We start from the raw sequence: 23927 nt of genomic DNA, 5'->3' as shown, positions 1-23927 counted from the left end.
TCCGTCAGACCTCTCGCCCCGCGGGAAAGCCTGTGCCCCGGGGCCTCGCTACCCCACTGCATCATTCCGCGCGAGCGCGTCAGCGCCCCGGCATCGCGAGCTCCTAGGACAGCCTCGGAATGGCTCGCGCATGCGCTGGGGTGGCCAGCGCGCCCTGCGGATCCTCGCGTTGCCCCTGGAAACCACACGGTGCTGTAGCTACCAGAGCAAGGGAAGGACATGACGATTCAAGATGGCGAAGGACCTGGACGAGCTCTTGGATGAGGTCGAGTCCAAGTTTTGCAGACCAGACCCACTGAGACTGGGTATGGTCGAACGGCCCAGAGGCGGAGGCGGTGGCGGTGGCATCCTCAGCAACGACCAGAACCGAGCCGAGGCGAAAGAGAATCTCAGGTTAACAGGCGGGAGGGGTGGGCTGTTCTGGTGAAGCCTGCTTCAGGTCCTAAAGCCACCCCTCCGCCGCCGGACCCAAAGAAATGTACCCCCGCCCGCGACCTCCAGCTCCTCTCCCTACTAGGGCCCAGACTGTCAATTCCCCACTTCCGGGGCCGCACACACTTCAGCCCACCGGCCTGGAGGATCCTAACATCTCTTCCCAAGGCCCGACTCCGCCCCCCCGAGCAAGCCCCAGAGGACGGGCCCCGCTGATACCCCGCCTCTGAGAGCCCGCGGCTTCGCTCAGGTTCCGTTGCGGGAGAGGGGGTGCGGCTTAGGCTCTCTCTCTTGAGCCCCGAGGGGGTCACAGTGACCCGGGCTTCCGTTTCCGTGAGCGATTCTTTTCCGCTTTTGAGATGCCCGCACCTCATCCTATTGCCTCTGGTCCTCTTGGGACCCCATTCCCAAGGCAGAACAATTCTTGGGCCAGTTGTTGGAGAAAACGAATCCATTCTATTCCATCATTAGTTGATTTTTTTTTAAGCTCAGATAATTGAATGAGATTAGATTTAAGATTAAAAGGTTTAATTATTGGTAACACTGCCTTTATTAATCCAGCCACCTTCCTTCTCCCCATGGCCCCAGCTAAGGGTACCAGATGATCTCAGGCATCCAAATTGAAATTTGGGGAATTTTCTTAAGTCTTGGCTTTTTATCCAGAAAAAGTATCTTTCAAATTTGTCAGTCATTTTTCTTCTGTGTAATTATTCAATAATAGGACTTTCTTCTTTATCTCATTTCTCCCCTCAATTCCAAAAAAACAAAATTTTTGCCAGAGTGAGTATTGTCCTTCAAAGTGATGGCTTGGGAGCCTCTGCAGTGACTCTTGCTTGAATCTCTTGGAGACGCTTGTGGAATTACACAGAGGCAGCTTTGGAACAACCCAAGAAAGTCAATCTTGTTTATTTATGGCTGCATCTGTGGGTTTTGTTTTGTTTTTGCGCACCTGTGTGTGATTTCCCAGAACCCAACACCATTGCTACCCAATTTACAAGACTTACCTCTAATGACATTTGTTTATAAAAATTCACCCTCAGAAAATAAAAACATTGAAAAGAGTCTAAAATTTAGAAACAGAAGTTCTAAAAATTAGTTGAGTACTTGGCAGCATTCTAAAAAATAACTGTAGAGTTATTTACAGTTGACTAAAATGACTGCTTTGGGGACTTCCCTGGCGGTTCGGTGGTTAAGACTCCAAGCTCCCAATGCAGGGGGCATGGGTTCATCCCTAGTGGGGACTCGGCCAAAAAAGATGACTGCTTTGAATGAGCTAACGCTCATTTGACTGTTTATGCAAATATCACTCTCACTAATTTGTATATTATTATCTTGAATGCTGGACATTCTTATGTACTCATTCCCAGCACATCTACCATTCCTATCCTACAACAATGTTACCTTGCAAGTTCTTTTGTTCTTTTTATTTATTCCTTTGGGGCATGGAGAAAATTTATCAAAGAGCCTTCCAGAGCCTATTCATCTTAGGAGAACTAGCACAGAGGGATAGGATGTCTTGGAGCAGGCTGCTGAAAATGGAAAGGGTTACTAAGGTGGACGGATCCTCTCCAAGCACAGGTCCTTTTGTACCTCTCTCCGTAGCCTGTTGTTATACTACTAAAATCCATCCATAATCCTCGTAGCATCCCATCCCACGTTACTACCTCAGATTTTTCAATAATACATTTATAGAAGCTGTAACAAACCAGTACTGTTGCCATTCATGTGTTGAATTCAAGTGTTGTCATTCACTTCATTTGGCAGTGTAGTTGTAAATTATGCAAAAAAAACCAGCAACAAAGACCCTAAACTTAATAACAAATGTAGTATATAATGTCAAATATTAAAATTTTGTCCTGAGCCAAAATTGATACCTAAAAGTTAGGAACTGATTTACATTATGAATTTATTAATAGGAGACTACCTGCCAATTGTGTAGTGATATAGCCTGTATCTCTTTTTCTTAAAAGAGTTAAAATACCACAATTGTCCCTTAAAAGTGATAGCTCTGCAGATAATAAATGACCATGACACATCTGGATACCAGGAACTACTGCTAATATAAATGGTCAGAACATATACAACTTGATGAAGAGTTCAAAATGATAAAGAGAAATATGTGATTAGTTTTTTTTTTAAAAAAAAGACTGATGTGAATTGAACTGCAATAAGAATAAAGTGGTTCAGGATGATACAGATGGGACTATTTAGAGATAATATCATAAACTCATAGATGATATCTATAATAATAGCCAATACTTATTGAGTCCTTTTTATATGCCTTATATGTGTTATTTCATTTAATCTCCGCATCCCTACATGGTGAATACTATTATTATGCCCATTTCAGTGACCAAGACCTAGAAGAATAGTTGCCTGCCCAAGTTCATATTTCCAAATCTACCAGGACATTGTACATCCAGATTTAAGCTTTTATACCTTTCACATTTAATTGTGGGTTTCAAGTGTTTACATTTATTTTATTTAGAATATATATTTTATTTTTGACAGAAACTATATCTTAAATCAAGATTCAATATAGTAAGCAAAGTTAAGTAGGGAACCAATAAATGTTTATTAACCTTTGATTAAGACTATTGTATTACAGCATCAAAAGACAAAAAGTATACTGCTTATATGCTTTCTCAATGAAATGATGGAATTTTTTTCCCATTTCTGTAGCAAAGCATAGGCAAGTGTAGGCATCATGAAATTGTGTGATCTAATAACAGACCAGAATCTTATGGAAGCTGATAGTTTGGATCCCTAACAGTACTGAGTAGACTGGTAAAGTTTGAATGCATCTGATTCTTGAAATTGTGAAATTGCATGAGAGAGGGGAACCCAGAGAGTACATCATGAAAACCAGAGGAGAGAATTTCTAGAGGACATCTTAGCAACCTTCTGTCGCGAAAGAAATTGAAGGAATTGGTACACAAGTGTCAGGTGCTTCTGAAAGATTAAAGCGAATTGGAACTGAGAAAGGCCATGTAGTGATTTGGGCAGTAGTGACTTTGAAAAAAAGAGTTTCACTATAGTTGAGGAATATAGAGGCCAGAGATGGAATATTACACCTGGAAGAAGTTTTAAATAGTTGTCTAGATTTCCTCTTTACATATAAAATGTCTGAGGTTCAGAGAGGTTAAATAATTTAAACTAGGTGCGTAGTTCTCAACAGGTGACGACTTTACCACTCAAGGGGCATTTGGCAATGTCTTGACATTTTTGGTTGTCATAACTGGGGAAGGGTGTGCTACTGGCATCTAGTGGGTAGAAGCAGGGATGCTGTAAAACATCCTACAGTGCACGATAGCCTGCCCCTGTCACTGTGATACACACACACACACACACACACACCAACGAATTATCTGGTCCCAAATGTCAGTATTTCTAAGGTTAAGAAACCCTTATCCAGATCACCAGCAGATGCTAAATCCAATATACTTGTAAGGAAGTAGAAATAATGGATATAGACTACTCTTCAGTAGTGAGTAAAATAGGGTGGCAGCTTCAAGTGGGGTTTTGGAATGTTTCTTTGAAGAGGAAAGCATACTTAGCATACTTGGGAAGAAACCAGTATACAGTGGAAGATATTAAGGGTAAAAGTTAGAAAGGGAAAAACTGAAGAGGCAAAGTCTGGGCACAGATGGAATCAGACATTCAGTGTTAGGCAGTAGCCTCTGCGTTTTCTTACATCAGGTTGATTATCTTACTCTAAGCAGTATCAAAGGAGGGCTATAATCCTTATGTTAACAGTTTTGGAGCAAATATGTTTCTAGAAATAGAGAGTTCGTCTAAAAAAACCTGTCTTTTAAAACAAATAATTTAATGATCCAATGAAGTTATAAAGTTATAATGATATACAGCATCTGTAACGTAAACTCTAAAGAGAGTTAATCTCATTTAGTGTTAGGTGTCTAGACTGCCCTAGACTCAATTCCAAGCCTCTCCTCCCACTATTTATATGACCTTGGCGAGTTTTTGAATCTCTCAGTCCCTATATCTTCATCTATGTAAAGTATTCAGTAAATGTTAGCTATTAAATAGGAGTTTCATGCAGTAACAGTTTGTCAGTAATCCTGTGATGATTTTACCCGCAGAAGGTAAAGAGGTAGAGATACTCTGTCAAGCAAATATCACTTTTTTGTGTGTATGTGTGTAATTAATCATTTGGTTATATAACCTTTGGCTCCTGTAGTAAAGAGGTATGATTATTTGACTTACAATGGAACCCTTAGGGGAAAATTAGACATATTAAAATTATCTTTGTTTATAATTCTCAGGTTCTACTTATAATTGTACATATTTTGTATTCTTAAATAAACGGTTGATGTAATTTAGAAAAGTGCATACCCACCTTTCTCTTATATACAACGTACAGCTTTAAACGTTATATTTTAAGTATGTAAAAGTACACATGGGAATTTGTACCTGATGAACTACATCCTTTTTCTCAAGAATCCTAGGCTATGTCCATAGTAGGAAAAAAAGAACATCACATTTGTACTTCTGTTATGAACTCTAGTAATGGACTTTATTTAAACAAAACTCTTCTGATGCTGGCTGACTCTATCCGCACTTAAGCTTCAGCTGTTTTCTTGTTTGTTTGTTGTTTGTTTTTTCAGATCAACAGAAACATTTAAAAAAGAACATGATCTTGACAGTCTTATTAACGAAATATTTGAAGAGCCCAACTTTGACAAAAAATGCTTTGTAAGTCAAATGTTCTAAATGTACAGTAATTCTTGCATTATCCCAAGACATGTTTAGAATAGTCTGAAAACTTATTAGAATACACAAGTCTCTATAGTCCTTTGAATTCTGAGAAATACAATCATTTAAAGAAATTATTCCACTTACTTAGATTTAAATAAGAAAAAAATTAGAAACTGTGTTTTGTTTTTCATTTCTCAGCAAGAATGAGAAATTAGAAAAGCCGTTGAACAAAAGTCAACTTGCAGATGAAGTTGGTTACTTGTATTTATTTGTATACTCTAAGAATACTTTTCTAAAAGACCAAACAAAATCAGCTTTCATTATAGGAATGTGCTTAGCATCTCAAATGTTTTGCCGTTGCTCTCATCCCATGAACTAATCAGTTAAGTTGGTAGTATTTTATTTTTTTAAATGCTTATATATCTATATCAACTTTATAAAAGCTCATAAAATAATATAACAGCCACCTGTATATTTACTAGTCATACTGAACGTATCTTAACATTTTGCCAGATTTGCTCCTCTGAATTTTTTTTTTTTTTTTTGGCCACACCATGTGATTTGTGGGATTTTAGTTGCCTGACCGGGCATTGAACCCAGGGCACAGCAGTGAAAGCGCTGAGTCCCAACCACTGGATCTCCAGGGAACTCCCTGGACTTTTTTTAAAGAAATAAAAATTATAGTTTAAGAACTCTCCAAATCTTATTCTACTGCCTTCCTTCCCAAAGGTAACCATTAGCCTTTCCATCCCTACTTTTATACTTTTATTACGTATGTATGTAACCATAAACAATTTTAACTAATGTATAGCAGTCCCTTACGTAACTCCACCACAGTTTATCTACATCCCTGGTGATTAGACATTTTGATTATGCCAAGTTGTTGCTCTTATAAACAGTGCTTCATCAAATATCTTTGTATGTCTTTTTTTTTTAACCCATGTATAGGAGTTTCTCTAGGATATATAAACCTAGGAAGTCGCAAGGTGTGCTCATCTTCAACTTTTCTACCCATTGCCAAAATGTTTCCCAAAGCGACTGTCTTATTTGTATTCTTCTCACCAGCAGTGATGAGAATGTATATACTTTCATTTTTACCAGTTTGGTAGGCACAGAATATATTTGTTAGATATATATATACTTGTTAGAAAGAGACCAAATGGAAGTCTAAATTACAAGGAGCACAAGGAAAAAAATCTAAGAAATAAATATAATACCAAAGAGGGTTGGTTTGTTTGTTTTTAAGGTAGGGAAGATTAAAGCAAGACAGCGGACTAAAAATAACTAGGCAGTGATTGTGTTAAGATTATGGATATGGGCCACTTCTTTTTTTGTCAGACTAAAATTTAAGTGACTGGTATAGATCTTAAGCTTTGTATTTCTGTGTGCCAGAGGGGAGAGGAGTGGGAGAGGTGAGTGAAATACATGAGGGATGTACAAACTTGCAGTTACAAAATACATGAGTCACAGAGATGAAATGTACAGCATGAGGGATATAGTCAATAATACTGTAATAGCTCTGTGTGGTGACTAGACTTTCTGTGGTGATCATTTTGTAATGTATAGAAATACCAAGTCAGTATGTTTTACCCCTGAAACTAACATAGTGTTGTAGGTCAATTATACTTCAATTAGAAAAAGAAAGAACAAAAATAAAACCAAGTTTAAAAAATCTTAATTTCTACATTTAACATTTTCAGTTCATCTGTGGTAAATTAATAAGCTGATGGCCTAGTTGAATAACATGTCAACACAATAGCAATGGTGTTGAATACTCTGCGAACAGAATGCATCATGAATGCTGAATAGCAATACTAATTTAATTAGTGGTAGGAGAAAAACTACATGATGTTATTCATTGATCATCTGAGCAATTCATTATTTAGTAAGCACTACAGGGTATGTGTCTGTGTGTGAGGCACTGGTCTCTTCGGTTCAAGGCATTTCAGAAAGAGAAGGAAATACTTCTCTAAAGAAGTATTAGAGAAGATATACTAATCTGAAATAAAAATAGCTCTCATAATCATGAAGAATAAGCTTTTATGCACTTCTCCTGTGTGCTCCCTTTTTGAAGTTAGTTATTATATCCAGTTTTCCAGCCTGCAGGGGAGAAAGCAACCCAAGTAAACTTCTGGAGGAAAGCAGATCAATGTAAAACACTGATTGGATGAGGAAAGGAAGTGTCTGTGAATTGCTCGTCCATATGCCCACCTTGTCCTCAGAGGCCAGATGCTCTTGACAGTATTGGTCCCTCCTCCATTGCTCGCCCATCCTGTTGTGTTTCTTTTTTTCCTTAATTTAAGTATAGTTGATTTACAATATTACATCAGTTGCAGGTTGTTTTGTTCGTTAACGACTCTCAGACTCACACAAGAAAGCCCAGAAACAACAGCAGATGTCCCAGTGTGCCAGCCTTGAGTTGTAAACACAAGCCTGGATGGCACATGGAGTGTGCTCCCAAAGACAAAAAGAGACTTAGGCACATTATTACTTTTCAGCTATGCACCAAAAATGTTTCCAGTTCTGTTTAACATCAGTTTTATTCAACAAATAAAAGAGTTAAGAGAAATAGTAAAGTATTTTTGCCTCCATTAAATTTCCTCACCTACTAGGTAAATTGATGGCATGTCTCTGCATAGTTTAAATTGCCTTTTCTCCATCCTACTTCCTTTCCTTGGCGGTGGTCCTAGTATGTGGTCGGCCATGTTGTTTGGTACCTTATACCGGTTAACACTTAATAAATGCTTGCTAATGATGATGTCATGTAACCATATAGGAACTACTGTATGGTTGTGACTAGGTAGCTCTACATTTTCCTTGGACATCTAATGGTTGATACCATTTCATCTGATCAAAATTAATATTCCTGAAGTTACCCAGGAGTTTGGTTAGTTTATTTTTAGTTCAGGTGAGTACCATTCACAGCCTTTAACATGAGTCTGAGGTTTTTTTACTCCTCAGTTGAATTTTTCCAGGATGAAGTTTTCAACAGCAGCTCCTTCACATTAAATCATTGAACTCTAGTATTAACTGAAGAGTTATAAAGTGACTCTAAATCTTAGCATGCTAATAATGGCAGTATGTCAATTTTCTAGACTAAACGTTAGCATAGTAATTCGTAAATTCCTCAGGGAGGTGTGCTTCCCTTTTGCCTTTAAAGGGTTTTGATCATTGTTTTCATTTCAGAAACTTTAAAATCATAGGAAATTTTAAGCCATTTTTAAAATATCCTTGTTATAAAATAAAGGATGTTAGTTTTCATGTTACAATTCTCTAAGTTACCCTTGGCCTTTTATTGTTTTTTTTTTTTAACAGAAATTAAAATCTAAATCTTCAGGTAACACATCTGTCAGAGCTTCCATTCAAGGCCCTGGTAAGAGGTAAGTTGGGATTGCTTTGGTGAATTATACACACTGATGAGCACGGTCTAGTAGATTTTGTTACCGTTTAACGACATTGAGCAACAAAGCACCACTGGTCGGCTTTCAGAGACAGACGAACAGCAGCATTTTTCAGTGTTCTTATGGTCTGTGACTCCTTCGTGTAAAGGAACTTGAATGGGAGGTTATTGCTATTGTAAATAATTTTCTGCTGCATAAAAAAAAAAAAATGTGAATGGTTCTCAAAATTAATGTTCTGTTATATTCTTCAGTATTTAGTTTGTCCCTTACGTTATTTGGCAAACACATTTTTCTGTGACTCATTTTAACTCCTTGAGTGTTCCTGAATGTACAGGTTTTATCCAATAACACACTGACCCTGAAATAAATACCTCTTCCTTGAAATAGTTGGCTTGCTCAGGAACATATACAATTTGATTACAAGAACATAGAGTCAATGAGGCCAAATTAACTTCTCATGTTTCTTTTATGTTTTAATTTTATTTTTCTTCCATCTGTTGAACATGTCCAGCTGCAGCCCAGTATACCTTGGTGGAAGCGCTGTTCCATGTGGGATTGGGACAAATACTTCACAGAGGTAAGATGTCAGAAATATGTTATACTTTTTCTTAATTAGTTTTTTCCAAATCGATACCCTGTTAAAACATAGTTCTTATCGTCGTGGCATGAGTCTGTTTCATAATAAAAGGTATATTTTGTTAGCCAGTCTAACTAAGAACACTTTACTGAAACGCTGATTATTATTGGTTGATAGTTGTTAAAAGCTATGGTGTTGGGTATGTGTTGTTCATTGTGTTGACACCCTTCTTTAAGAGCCACTTGAAGTGCCTGGATCACTTCCATCCCAGCTTGGTTTCCACAAGACACCAGGAGTTGAGCTTCTATCTTGCCATTTTTCCTTCCAGGCAGTGAAAACCAGTGAGTAGGACAGGTGAACTATATGATGTGTCACCCACACTGCCTTGGCCAGTCAGCATGAGAAGCTGTGGGTCTGTAGTACCCAAGGAGTTCTTAAGCACAGTCTCTTGATTTTACATATTTCAAAAGGAGAAAGCCTCCTTTTGTTGTCTCTTCCCCAACCCTCCTTTCACCCAGTATCTCACTCAGTACCTCTTTCAGGGCAATCTTATGGTCATGATGCTACCTACCCCAAGCCCCTATCAGCCTCAGACTCCTAGCCTATTCCATTGTCATTGTCGTAAAGTGGGGAAACAGATCGATTTTCAGCAATTTTATTTTTTTATTGAAGTATAGTTGATTTACAATGTTGTGTTAATTTCTACTGTACAGCAGAGTGATTCAGTTATACATATATGTACATTCTTTTTCATATTTTTTTCTATTATGGTTTATCACAGGATATTGAATATAGTTCCGTATGCTATACAGTAGGACCTTATTGTTTATCCATTTTATATATGGTAGTTTGTGTCTGCTAATCCCGAACTCCCAAGCCATCCCTCCCCCACCCACCTCCCCCTTGGCAACCACAAGTCTGTTCTCTATGACTGTGAGTCTATTTCTGTTTCGTAGATAAGTTCACTTGTGTTGTATTTTAGATTCCACATATAAGTGATATCATATGGTATTTGTTTTTCTCTTTCTGACTTACTTCACTTGGTATATAATCTCGAGGCCCATCCATGTTGCTGAAAATGACATTATTTCATTCTTTATTATGGCTGAGTAGTATTCCATTGTATATATGTACCACATCTTCTTTATCCATTCATCTGTCGATGGACATTTAGGTTGTTTCCATGTCTTGTCTGTTGTAAGTAGTTCAGCAAATCATTTTACTGTCCTGTTAAGTTTGGTTCTATTTTTATAGAGGCCTTACTTAACTAGATTATTATATTTTGTCTAGTTATTTCTAAAGCACTTTTTCATTTTCTGATAAAAGGAGTAAAAGACTGAGCTGTATGATTGCATTCTGATCACGTTTCAGGAGAGATAACCATTATGTTGAATAATGGAAGTGGGATCCAAAAGGACATTGTTGGAGGGTTGTGGTAGAGCTGGCCTAGATCCGAGGAGACCTGGAAAAAAAGGGCTATAGGACCAGAGGGAAACTGGGAATCTGGGGAAGCCTAGACCAGGAACACCAGGCAGCAGACAGGCTATAGCAACCCACAGGGGTGATGCCTGCTGTGAGGGCTGTAAATAAAGAGTTGATAGCACCTGAATCGTTGTGCGTTGAGGACTGTCTATTCAAAGGATTAGAGACACACACTGCCCTTAGAGAAGAATACAGTCTGGCTGCTTATCAATCGTGACTTACTGTGTCTACCCAGTTGGATTTGTCTCAGTCATTGCCAGACCACTCTGCCTCGAATCCAGGCTTCCTTCAAGTCATCCTTGAGCTATACGGCAAACGTTTCCTAGTTACCATCCACTTCCATCTTCTGTAGTCTCACCCACATAGAGCATTAAAGAAAATATACCTAAGATAACATTTTGAGCACCTCTCCCCTGTTCAGAAGGAAAATGAGAGCTGCCATCTGTCTCATATTAACTCTAAACTCATTGCTTGCTTTACCAAATTGTTGTTCTTCCTCTTCTCTTTTTAGTTCTTTCACCTCCAGTTAAAGCCTGGGCTAGATACTCTACTTCCACTAGAACACTTGTTATCCTTCTACTTTCCACTTATATTTTTCTACCTCGGAGTATTTTTACACTTACTCCCTGTCTAGAATGACACTCCTTTCTAATGCATGTCCCCACTGTCTTACCTGCTTAATTCACTTACTGTAGACTCATTTTGTCATTCTGTTTGAACTTCCTTTTCCTTTTCTCTTTTTAAATATTCATTGAATGCCCTCTATGTCCTAGGTACTAGATACCAAAAAAAGATAAAACACTGGCCAGTAGAGAAACTGATAAAGAAACAAATGATTATACCCAGGGCATGAAGAAAAAGGGCTCTGATGACAGAATACCTAAGTTCAGATGTTCACTCTGCCTCTTACAAGCTGTGAAGCCTTGAGAAGGGATGTAATCTTACAAAACCTCAGTTTCCTCACCCATAAATACTTTAGTTTTTATGGGTGAGGAAACTGAGTTATTGTAAGGATTAAATGAAATAATACATTAAAATTGTGCCCATGTTGCAGGTCAGCTAGCTACTATAGGTACAGTTGTTTGGAGTTGTTTGTGGGTATTTCTCATCTGTTTGTGCTGCCTCCTCATTGTGTTATACCTCAGCTGCAAGAATCCTATATGCTACTACTTTTCCATTTTATCTCAGGAAATATCTCTGTGTGTTCTGGTTTACTTCCAAGAGTAAATATTTTATTAAGATTCTCTTTTGTGTAGTATATTTTTACATGTACTTTGATTTAGTTCTAGCAGAGAAGACTCTCGTTCCAGATGGAATTTCAGTGTATGTCTATTATATAACATTGATCCATGAGAATACCACAATCTTTCAACCCCATTCCTACCTTTTGCACAGTGACAAGAAGGGAAAACACATACAATTTGCATATATATGCACAGGTAAATGTTTATATTCACAGATCTTCTTCACCCATCACAAAGATACTAATCATTGACCACCTTCTTCATGACATAGATCAACACACACAGAAAGATAAGCACATACATATGCATGTGCATGTAAAATATTATATGTATGAAGTACTTTATACTGTCCAGAGCACTTTTTTGTAAGTATATGTGTATTGGTTCACCTGCTTCACAGGGAAAAACCAAGATGCAGATAGAGCAAGAATTTTTAACCCCATTTTATAAATGAGGAAATTGAGGCACTGATGTTAAATTCATTAAGTACATATTAATTCATCATGTCCTTGCTAAGTCCTAGGCTTTGAGTGAACACATTGTGGTGAACAAATAAATAGACACTTCCCTGCCCTCAATGAGCTTTCAGTCTAGATGAGGAAAGAGACTTTTTTTTTTTGCGGTGCGCGGGCCTCTCACTGCTGTGGCCTCTCCGGTTGCGGAGCACAGGCTCTGGATGCGCAGGCCCAGCGGCCATGGCTCACGGGCCCAGCCACTCCACGGCATGTGGGATCTTCCCGGACCAGGGCACGAACCCGTGTCCCCTGCATCGGCAGGCGGACTCTCAACCACTGCGCCACCAGGGAAGCCGAGGAAAGAGACTTTAATTCCACAAATAACTATTTAATTTCTACATAATATGTAATGTGAAGGGTAAGTACAGAATACTATAAGCATAGATAATTGGCATCCTAACTAATATGAAGTGTTAGGGAATGCTTTCCTAAGCAAATAACATTTAATCAGACTATGATATGATAAATAAGTAGGAATTAAGCAAAGACAGGGGAGCGTTGGAGCCAGAGGACCCACCGTGTTAGACGATCCCTGAGCTGGAAGGAGCCAGGGGTGTGGGAGGAACAGGGAGCAGCCAGGTGAGCTGGAGTGTAGTGAGTGGGGGAAAGAATGGCTCCTGGTGGGGCTGGAGAGGTAGTCAGGGGACGTTTGGTTTGGGGTCCCCTGGAGGATTTTAGAAAAATATGTCCTATAGCAGTGGAAGCCATTGGGTTGTTTGGGGGTTTTTTTTAAGCAGATAGGGATGACATAATCATATTTGTGTTTCTAAAGAAAGAAATTTTGGTTCCAGAATGGAAAATGGATTGGAAGTTGGAGGGACAAGACAGAAGAGAACACAGGGAGACCAGTCAACAGGCAGTAGGTACCGGTGGTCCAGGAAAGAGACAGGGGTGGCAGCTGTGACCTAAGTGGTGGCAGTGGCTGTAGGGAAAAAGGGTCACACGTGAGATATTTAGAACATAGAATTGACAGAATTCAGTGATTAAATGGCTGTTGGAGGCACGAGAGAAAGTTGTCAAGAGTGACTCCCAAGCCCTGTGCCTTGCCCAAGGCAAGGACTCCAACGTGTAACTTGATGCCTAGTCCATTATTGCCTTCTAGTATACCAATCTGCAGATGCTTTTATAAGTATGTAAGAGGGAAGCCGCTTTTGCTATTGCAGCTGTTGTTTTCCACCTGCCCAAACAGCAAGACTCCCCAGTCTACTGTGTAGATCTGAAGGATTTGACTGAGAACCAGGGTCTGTGCAGAAGACTATATTGGGCTATATTTGGGACATTCCCACCACTAACATCTTTAAAATAGTAAAGATTTTACTTACTTGCCTGATAAAAGGACAAAGCTGTTGACGACACTTCCACGTTTGTATTTACTCACATTTTAGAGGAAAGACCTGACAATTTATCTTTCATTGGAACCATGACTTTATGTTAGATATTCTTTTATATATAGTTATAAAAGAAAAATATATTTAAGCCCTGAAAATAAGCACTGATTTACATGCCTAGGGCATGAAGGAAATCGAGTGTGTTCTGCCTATTTTTCATGTGTTATGTTTGTTTGATTTTTGGATCAAGCTCTGACTTGAGAGTAATCTCGAATGATTTTAGAGTGTAAAGATTTGAATCTTTTCCCCACTCGGTGTAAAGGGGAAGAGCAGTAGCAAAGCGTGGTGGCATTAATAAGATATAGATAAAACCAAGGTGTTATTTTTCAAGCCAAATTGAATTTTACTCTCCTCGTTATTTTTTAAACTACTTGCAAGCCTGGATTATTCCATAGACTGGTATAATAATGGTCTAATAGAGTGAATCGTAGCAGCAGAATGATTTCTTAGCTGCAAGATAGTTTTATTTTTCTCAAAGGACAGTGTTTGTAGGAAAATGTGGTAGTGTGAATAGATTTGAATAAACTGCTAAATTTTAAATTAAAAAGCTGTATTTAACATTATGGTTGAAATTTTACACATACAAAATGTCAGGAAATTCTAAATTATAGTTCCCACAACAGCAGTAATTCAGCCAAATTGCACATATGTATTAAGGCATTAAAGTTAACACTCTGTGCAATCATGTAGTAAATACATATGCGTAAGAAAGCAAGTTATAGCAGCTTTGGGAACCATCATTTTGCATTTCCTGACTTGTACATTCAAAATCCAAGTTGAAATGTGTACAAATGTAATTGTGTTGAATTTCCATATGTACAAATTCAGCTTCATAAATTGCTAACAGTTTAAAAGGAAATACGAAATTGTTTATGAAACTTAAGATTTTAAGTGTTTAATTATTGTTGTGATTAATGTTTTTAGAAATACAAAGCATTCATTCTCAAAGAAACTTTCAGGCCGAAATATATTTGCAATTTTGAAGTTAAGTTATCTGAATTTTAGAGGGAAATAAGTGAAAAAAAATATAGTGATGGATTTTATTTTATGTTTTAATTGCAGAAGTATTATATGCTTTTTGAAAAAAATAAAAAGTCAAAATGTATAAGGAGAAAGATAGTACTCTCCTTCCTTCCTCTCCATTCCCAGCCCTCCTGAGGCAACCAGTGATAGCTGCATGGTATATTACCTTCCACATTTTTCTCCATGTTCTTACAAACTTATTATAAACACCTATACAGGAAAATTGGCGGGGTAGTTTTTACAAAAACAGGATCGTGTTATATATGTTATTGTGTACCTTGCGTTGTGTACCTCTATGTCAGTAGTTAAATCTAATTAACTCTTTTATCAGCTGCCTAATATTCCGTAGTATAAATGTCATTCAGTCTTTTCCCTCTTTGATAGCTATCCAGGTGGTATCCTGTTTTTTGCCACTTCAACAGCACTGCAGTAGAAATTATTCTTGAGATACACACCTATACTCTGGTGCTTTTATTTATATGTAATATATTCCCCAAAATGGGATTGCTAGTGCAGCAGCTAGGTATAATTTTAATCATAAAATAATGCCAAGATTTTTCCCAAAAGGTTATAGCAGTTCACATATAGTCTGAGAGTGCTAATTTTTGCTAACTTAATTGGGTTAAATATTTCATGGTTGCTTGAAATTTTAATTCTTTATGTAGTATTTTAACTTTTTAATGAATACTGTATGCCAGGCACTGTCATGAGCACTTTATCAATATTAACTTGGTTAGCTCCTCATAATTCTTCTATGAGGTGTGCATTATTATTCCCATTTTACAGATAGGGAAACTGAGTCACAGAGAAGTTAAGTTACTTGACTACAGTTACACAGCTAGGGAATCAGCATTTGAACGTAGGCAATCTTATCTACACTCTTTAACTACTAATCTATGCTACCTATATTAGTGACATAGAATTATATTTTTAGGGTTATTTTCTTTGTTGTCATTTGTAAGCACCCTTTATCAGTATAAGTATTTGACTATGTGTTGAAAATGTTTTCTTTCACTCTATTATTGGTCTTTTCCCTTTGTTTTTGGTATCTTAAAAACTCTTGTTATTTCCTTTTACTTTTTAGATGATCAAATGTATCTATATTGATTCTAGTTTTAAAATACTTCAAACAATGGAGAAGTTTTCTTTAAATCACAATTATTATACAAATCAAATGGTTTGCAGCAGCAATTCATAATTCTTACCATATATTATCATTTTACTCCTGAAGTTACTATGTACTATATGAATTTTGAGATTTGCTTGGCATTTCGGTTCCTCAGGTTGTCACTGAGTACCCGTTATGTGCTGAGTATCGTTCTAGCAGTTCTACCCTCTCTCATCAGCAACATTTTTCCCTTCACTGCATCTTTGCCATCAGTGTACAAACCTGCTCTTTTTCCTTCTTAAATATAACCTGCTCTTAACCCCACTTCCTTTACCAACTACCACTCCACTTAAAGAAACTGCTTAGATGTACCTTACCAGTGAAGCCTATGCAGACTCTTGTATTTAAAATTATAACACACTTCCTCCCAGTACTTTCAATTTTATCGACTCTACTTTTTATTTCATTTCAAGCACTTTTTACCTTCTAACGTGCTACATAATTTATGAGTATTTCTTCTCGAATTAGAATCTAAGCTGTTTGAGGACAGAATCTCACCAGCACATAGTAGTCTTTCAGTAAATACTTTTTAAGTGAGTGAATGAATACATTAATGCCAAGTAGTGGGGAAACAGAAACAAATAAGATATTGTCCCAGCACAGATAAGATATTGTCCCAGCATTTCAATACAATGTGGCAAATTCTGTGATAGAAGCATCCTGAAATTTTCATTAGGAAGGGAAACACGTAAAGAAGGTAGCTTAAGTGAAGATCTCCCTCAGACAAATTTGAAAACCATTGAACTAAAAGATCTACACATCCATTTTTTTTCTTTTATATATGTAAATATACATATGTGCATATATGTATCAGTTTGCAAGATCTTAATAGAATAGGTAGGTTTGTGCAGAAATTTAACCTGAAAGTTCAAATCGGTAATCAGACTAACAGTATAAAAATATATACTCAGATTCATCTTTACTTTTCTGTTGTTTACTCGGTAATCTGTAATATGTGGTATAGCCTATGAATATATCAGCATATTTTCATATTTAAATTTAACAGTAATTTCTAATATACGGTTCTTTTTCTCTGAACAGAGCGTGTGACCATCTGCGTTGTATAGCCTGTGATTTCTGGGTAGTAAGCTACGATGACTATGGGTGGGACAAATCATGTGATTACCTGTTTCTCAGGTATGTTTCTAAAGAACTTCACTCTGTGAAAAATGTCCTTAATATACAACTTTATATTTCTTACTGTGCAGTAATGCCTCTTGATGGCCTTGGCCAGATTGTGTGGCCTCCACCTCTTTGATATTTCTCGCATCATCTCCTTCTTTCCATCTGTCTGCTGTCAGCCTAGTTAAGGACATGTTACTTCTGGACAGGAGTTCAGAAGTAGCCTCCTCACTGATTTTCCTGTGTACAGTCTCTTCTTCCAGACCACCCTTCACTTGCTGAGAATTAAAGCATAACTCTGAGTATGCCATCCTCTTGCCCAAAACCCTTCTGCTTACAGAATAATGTCCAAATTCCTCAGCATGGCATTCAAGACCTTCCATAATCCAGTCCCCAACTATCTATCACCCAGCTTTGTTTGTCTTTCCATGGTATACTTTTCACCTTTGCAAGATTTTAGCTACATCAAAACAATGCTTCCGGGGCTTCCCTGGTGGCACAGTGGTTGAGAGTCCGCCTGCTGATGCAGGGGACACAGGTTCGTGTCCCGGTCCGGGAAGATCCCACATACCGTGGAGTGGCTGGGCCCGTGAGCCATGGCCGCTGAGCCTACGCATCCGGAGCCTGTGCTCCGCAACGGGAGAGGTTACAACAGTGAGAGGCCTGCATACTGCAAAAATAACAACAACAAAAACAACAACAACAACAAAAAAAAACAATGCTCCCATAATGCTCCCATTCCCTATGACTTTGTATAAACCCTCCACCTCTTGGGCTACCTTCCCACCATTTTATCTATCTATACCCTACCTGTCCCTCAGGGTATGGTTCATTGCTCATCTTCTGTGATTCCCTTACCACTCTCTCAACTTGGAAGTAAACTCATCCTCTTCCGTGTCCACAGCACGTTGTACCAGTTATAGCACTTACTGTAATAAAAGACTGAAAATATCTTAGGTTGGTGTATGTCTTCCTCCCTCCTTGTCGTTGGGATAGTATCTTACTTATATTTTTGTAATTTGTACATCCTTAAATACTCAGTGAATACCTAATGTTTTTAAGTTATAAAAATATATTTGAACCATACATTCACATTTTCAAATAAAAATTAAGGGCTAAAAATTAGTAAAGTACACATATCATGCATTTTTGGCACCCCAAACCTGTGCCTAAGCAAAGACTATATTTTCAGATACAAGTCATCAGAATTATTGCAGCACTCTTCAGTAGCATAAAGAAGACAGTGAGAGGCTTTCTTCACACCTCTCTGGCATCCATTCTCATGTAAATCTCTAGGAGTCTCCCCTAGTGTTAATGTAAGAGTTTTTAAACTTTTCACATCAAGAACTGTTCTGAAAATCTGAATCCTCTCAACATACGCACAGAAAAATTCAAATATGCAGATACATAGAAAAATTACAATTTGAGAGATTTCATAGTACCCAACCCAAATAAAGCCTAGTGTGGTCCCAAAATCCCAGGTCAAGAGCCCGTACTCTGGGGCTCTGAAGCTCAGATTAAGAAATGTAGACTGTAAAGTGGTAGATGAAACCATGAAACTGGATAATATTACCCAGAAAGGTGACTTGGAAGCCTGTCAGTGAATGCAGAGTTAAGGGATCATTTAGTTAAGATAGGAGATGCTGGGACTTCCCTGGTCCAGGGGTTCCCTTAACCGCTGGTCCAGTGGTTAAGAATCAGTCTTGCAATGCTGGTTCGATCTCTGGTCAGGGAACTGAGATTCCAAATGCTTCAGGGCAACTAAGCCCACGTGCTGCAACTAGAGAGCCCGTATGCCGCAACTACAGAGCCCACACACTCTGGGGCCCATGTGCCACAACCAGAGAGAAGCCCACACACCACAACGAAGAGCCTGCATGCCACAACGAAAGACCCCACGTGCTGCAGCTAAGAACTGACACAGCCAAAAATAAATAAATAAATAAATAAATATTAAAAAAAAAAAGATAGGAGATGCTCTGATGTTTATATTGTAGGGGAGTGGGGAAGACAAGAGAAGGGAAGGTCATGTGAGTAACAAGGTCCTAGAGGCTTTGGGGTCTAGAGTGCTGATGGAAAGTGGGCCTTGGATAGGAAGAGGCCGCCTCTGTGCCTGGGTGGAAAGAGGTCATATACTGATGTGTTCAAGGGGAAAGCTAGGAAATGGAGGCCTTTGCACATCTCACTGCCTGATTTTGTGAATGAAGATGTGATCTGCTTGGAAGTAGAGGGGAGATGAAACACTTGAGGGCAATAAGTGTATCCTAGCTTTGACAAGTTCTAGAACTTTCTTAAAGAAGTGTAAGCTATACTTGACCATCCTGCCATAATAGCTAAATAAAATGCTCTTATTTTTCTATTAAACTGTGTTTGCTCTATGGGAAATAATGAAGTTTTCTTTCTCAGCTTTTAAAATATGCACTACTTGAAATGTATTCATTATTGACAGTTCCTTGGCTTTCATGATTCATATTCCTGAAATCTCTAAGTATTCAATCAAGTGTCACATATTAAGTTTGTCAGAATATATTGCAGATTGAATAAAGGACAGCCCTTCATTTAGCCATTTAGTTTTCATTAAACACATTTAGTTTTGTTCGGCTTTTTTCTTTGCAGTAAAACTTATTCAGTTCTTCCCCTATCTCACTGTAACCTTAGCTACGTTGTTCAGCTGGTCAAAGTCTCAGTTTCCTGAAGTCAGACAGCTGGCCTGGAAAATCTCTTAGGTTTTGTTAGGGTCTAACCTCAATTGTGCCTGAATTTTGTGCAGTACTGAATGTGGTGCCCATTGGCCACCAGAGGGCACTTTGTTTCCTGCTTTCTGTTGCAGTGACATCAACAAGTAACAGTTAACAGTGTATTTCTTTCTTTAAAAATACTTACACTGTATTTCATCATTTCACTATGTATTTTTTCATCATTTCACTTTGAATTTTTTCATTTTCTTTTGTCATGGAATATTTACATAAATTCAGTACATGGATTATGAAAATCATAATTGATTTTCTATTAATTAAATTTAACTTCCGCAGTCTTTTTTATAATAGCCTCAAGTCTGATGGTTATCGTTTTTCATGAGTTCTGCGCATAGGTTTAATTATGTTAAAATTACTGACATCTATTTCAGGATAGGCATTTGTTTTGTCTCTGGTAGTGTACGTAAATAAGCAGATCATTGAAACAAATGAGATATAATATGAATTCAACACATAGAAATAACAAGCACTTTTTCTCTATTAATGAAAAATTTCTATAGTTAACCCATCAGAAGCCTGTTATCTTTATGCCTCTTATATGCCCTCCATTTGCCACACTGCTGGCTTTTTTTTTTTTTTTTTTTTTTTTTTGCGGTACATGGGCCTCTCACTGTTGTGGCCTCTCCCATTGCGGAGCACAGGCTCCGGACGCACAGGCTCAGCAGCCATGGCTCACGGGCCCAGCCGCTCCGCAGCACATGGGATCTTCCCGGACCAGGGCACGAACCCGTGTCCCCTGCATCGGCAGGCGGACTCTCAACCACTGCGCCACCAGGGAAGCCCCTCCACACTGCAGGCTTTTAAAATATGGCACAGGTGAGTATTTGAGGTAGGAGATGAACCACCATCTTTTCCACTGTATTCTTATATCATGTAGTCTCTGATAAGACAGATCAATAATTCTTCTCTAGGTCACTGTGTTCTACAACAGCCTTAATAAACAGACCTAGAGGATTGCCATTTAAAAACATTGAAATCCTCAGAAAGAGAACACCAGAGTGTATCTTCTGTTTTTCATGTGAGAGCACCAGGTAGTTTAGCGTTTGGATGTTGTGAAGATAGGAAAATAAAGCAGTTAGAATTTCTTTTTGTTTTTTTAAGTCATTAAGCACTGAACAAAGCTACTATGCTAAAACCTTCTTATTTTACTAATAGGAACAATATGCCAGAATTCCACAAATTAAAAACAAAGTTGGTAAAGAAGAAAGGAACACGGGCATACGCCTGCCAGTGCAGCTGGAGAACCATTGAAGAACTGACTGACCTTCAGACGGATCATCACCTTCGCTGGGTTTGCGGTAAACACTAAGAATGCAGACTTTCCACATTCAGACAAATGCATCCGTGAGAACAGTCTCTGTTGTCACAATATTTAGGTAAAGGTACATAGTATCATGCCCTTTGGAAAAGACAGGAAATTTCATTTAATGGCTGTACAAATTTTCAAAGACCAAATGGACTTGGGAAGATAATGTGCTTTAACGTTTTGGAATTATTCCTTTTTGATATATGGACATTTCACTTAGTAAATAAGGTAACAAGTTATCCAAATACTCCTTTGCTAGCCTGTCCCCTGTTAAATAGAAATTTCATTGTGGAGTTTCATACAAATATATAGCCTTTCAGTAGCAACTGCAGTACTACTGACTGCTAATATACTTAGCATAAACATTCCTCGTTATAGCAGTTAAAAGGGATAAAGCTGGCCCTGCAGAGAGGTCACTGAGGGGTGTACACATCACCTCTTCCAGTCAGATCTGTTGTTAGCAAAGATCATAATTTAGACATGTCAGAAACCATGTGATCAGTGGCTAATTGAAGGGTTTTCGGGAGTATAGGTACATTGTAGGTGAAAACACTGCCTGTATCTGATCTAACTTCACCAATTCAAAGCAGTACTATGCACAGTAGTAAGTATATATAACCAGTTTTAGCTTATTTCTCCTCCTTTTGTTCATTTAGATATCAGAAGTTATTTAGTTTGCTCTTTTAGCAAGTATTCATTTCTACATAAAAGTGGGTTTTTTTGATGCACCTAAAAGTACAAGGAAAAATCCTAATACAGACAGGTCATTTTTGGATTTTCCAAGTACCTTCTTGCCTTTAATGCCCTAAAACTCCATTAAGTAAAGAGAACAGCAAGTAAAATATTTTCTCAGGCAGCCTGTTGATCTTTCTGGTAGGATCAGGTTGACATACTGTTTATTGGTGAGTACATGAAAAAAGAAAGCATAGCTGAACCAACAGGTAACCTGTTGGGGTCCTTCTTAATATGACTAAGACTTGAGGAGCCCTACAGTAGCAGCATATTCAGAAGATCGGTTACCTCAAAATTACCAGCTCGCAGCCCCATCAAGAGATTCCAATCTGCCAGAAGCTCTTTACCGCCTGTGTCTAATATATCGTTCAAATGCATGACACAGGCTTGCTGAAAGGGAGGAACTGAAGCAAAGTTATGATCTGCGTACTTATACTGAATCTGTTCCAGCCATTTTACTCAGGCAAAGAAAGATCTGGTCATTAAACTCCTTCTCCTAACCGTGACACATTTGCATATGTGGATCACTTGCTCCAGTAAGTCTAGTATTCCAACAGGATAAATCTCATTGTGGCAGATGCTCACATTTTTTGTATTAAGAATATGTTTACCAATCTTATCTTTCAATAAAAATTTTTTACCCCCTAAACTTTTATCTCAATGTAATTGTGTCAGAAACATAGTGGGGGACTTCCCTGGTGGCGCAGTGGTTAAGAATCCACCTGCCAATGCAGGGGACATGGCTTTGAGCCCTGGTCTGGGAAGATCCCACATGCCACGGAGCAACTAAGCCTGTGTCCCACAACTACTGAGCCTGCATTCTAGAACCCGCGAGCCACAACTACTGAGCCTGCATGCCGCAGCTACTGAAGCCCACATGCCTAGAACCCGTGCCCTGCAACAAGAGAAGCCACCACAATGAGAAGCCTGCACACCTCAGTGAAGAGTAGCCCCTGCTCACCGCAACTAGAAAAAGCCCGCGTGCAGCAACGAAGACCCAATGCAGTCAAATAAATAAATAAATACATTTTTTTAAAAAATTGATCCTTTTAAAGAAAATAAAAAAGGAAACGGGGATTTGGATTGAAGTTGCCTATTTCAAAAATTAGCAAAGCAACAAGATCCACACATTCAGAACCTCATGGAATTTGGCACATTTAATCATAATGGTGATTTTTTTTTAATTTAAATGAGCAAATTTACTAAATTATGGATTTGAAATTTTTTTCCACTTCTATTATTTCATCATAACTATTCTATAACTTAGATATGTTGCCCATGTTTGGCATTCCATAACATAATAATTATAATAATTAGTTCTCTAATGTCAGAAATGTATAAATGAGTTCATATTTTTGTTGGCAATTTACTTTATAAACTTTTTAATATTGTATAATTTTTAATTGAAAATGTAGAAAGAATATTATGTTTATATACAAATGTATAGATTATTACCAGTTGTAATTTAAGCCAAAATGCAGCTATTTTAGTATCAATGCAGAAGAACAGTATAGTTTCTAATCAACTATAATTTTTAAGGACAAAGTCTGTAAAACTTTCAAGATGTTTTGCATATTTATTTTCAATATTCATAATAATTTTCTACCTTTAATGAGTATCTATTTTTTATCAAGCCAGGTAGCTACTTTATTTGAACTGCATTGTACTCTCAGACACTTATCTTGCCTAGAAATGAATAAATAATAAGTAGCTTTACTCTGTATTTAGGTGTATTTTTTTGTTTTATAATAAAATATTCATTTGGGGATTAATTTGATATAATTTCCTTTAAAATGTCAACAAAATGTTTCCAACCATCCAGTTGAACAAAGAATTTATTTATTTTCATTGGGGAAGAGAAGCATGCCATAAGTTTTAGTGTGTGTGTAAGCATGTATGTGTGTACATGCACGTGTAAGAGTGTAGTAGCTGAAAGAACAGGTCCAAGTGCAGGAAGGAGCCATGTTGATATGGTGGTGTGCATCCAGACCTGTACGATGATGTCAGTACACTTAACACTTCTTTTCTTGGGCCAAAGAAAATGGCATCAAACTATGGTTTCTAA

General features: G+C 38.0%; 1 protein-coding gene across 1 annotated transcript; it reads left to right on the top strand.

The window, feature by feature from the left end:
- Window positions 1-183: 183 nt before the first annotated feature.
- Window positions 184-23578, top strand: C17H8orf37 (chromosome 17 C8orf37 homolog). Its single transcript, XM_032610269.1, has 6 exons — window positions 184-393; window positions 5058-5145; window positions 8464-8528; window positions 9061-9126; window positions 16988-17083; window positions 20980-23578. Exons 1-6 carry the CDS (start codon window positions 233-235, stop codon window positions 21131-21133), a joined length of 630 nt encoding a protein of 209 aa, XP_032466160.1. The 5' UTR covers window positions 184-232; the 3' UTR covers window positions 21134-23578.
- Window positions 23579-23927: the final 349 nt, after the last annotated feature.

This window comes from Phocoena sinus, chromosome 17 (assembly GCF_008692025.1).
Source record: "Phocoena sinus isolate mPhoSin1 chromosome 17, mPhoSin1.pri, whole genome shotgun sequence".
NCBI lineage: Eukaryota > Metazoa > Chordata > Mammalia > Artiodactyla > Phocoenidae > Phocoena > Phocoena sinus.
Note: the sequence above shows the minus strand (reverse complement) of the source record. Positions and strands in the feature narration are given on the sequence as shown.

Bases quoted from the DNA above. Each gene is read 5' to 3' on its own strand.
- C17H8orf37 (XM_032610269.1), top strand. From the start codon at position 233: ATGGCGAAGGACCTGGACGAGCTCTTGGATGAGGTCGAGTCCAAGTTT. The intron at 394-5,057 runs GTTAACAGGCGG...TTGTTTTTTCAG, and splicing joins GAGGCGAAAGAGAATCTCAG to ATCAACAGAAACATTTAAAA. The intron at 8,529-9,060 runs GTAAGTTGGGAT...GAACATGTCCAG, and splicing joins ATTCAAGGCCCTGGTAAGAG to CTGCAGCCCAGTATACCTTG.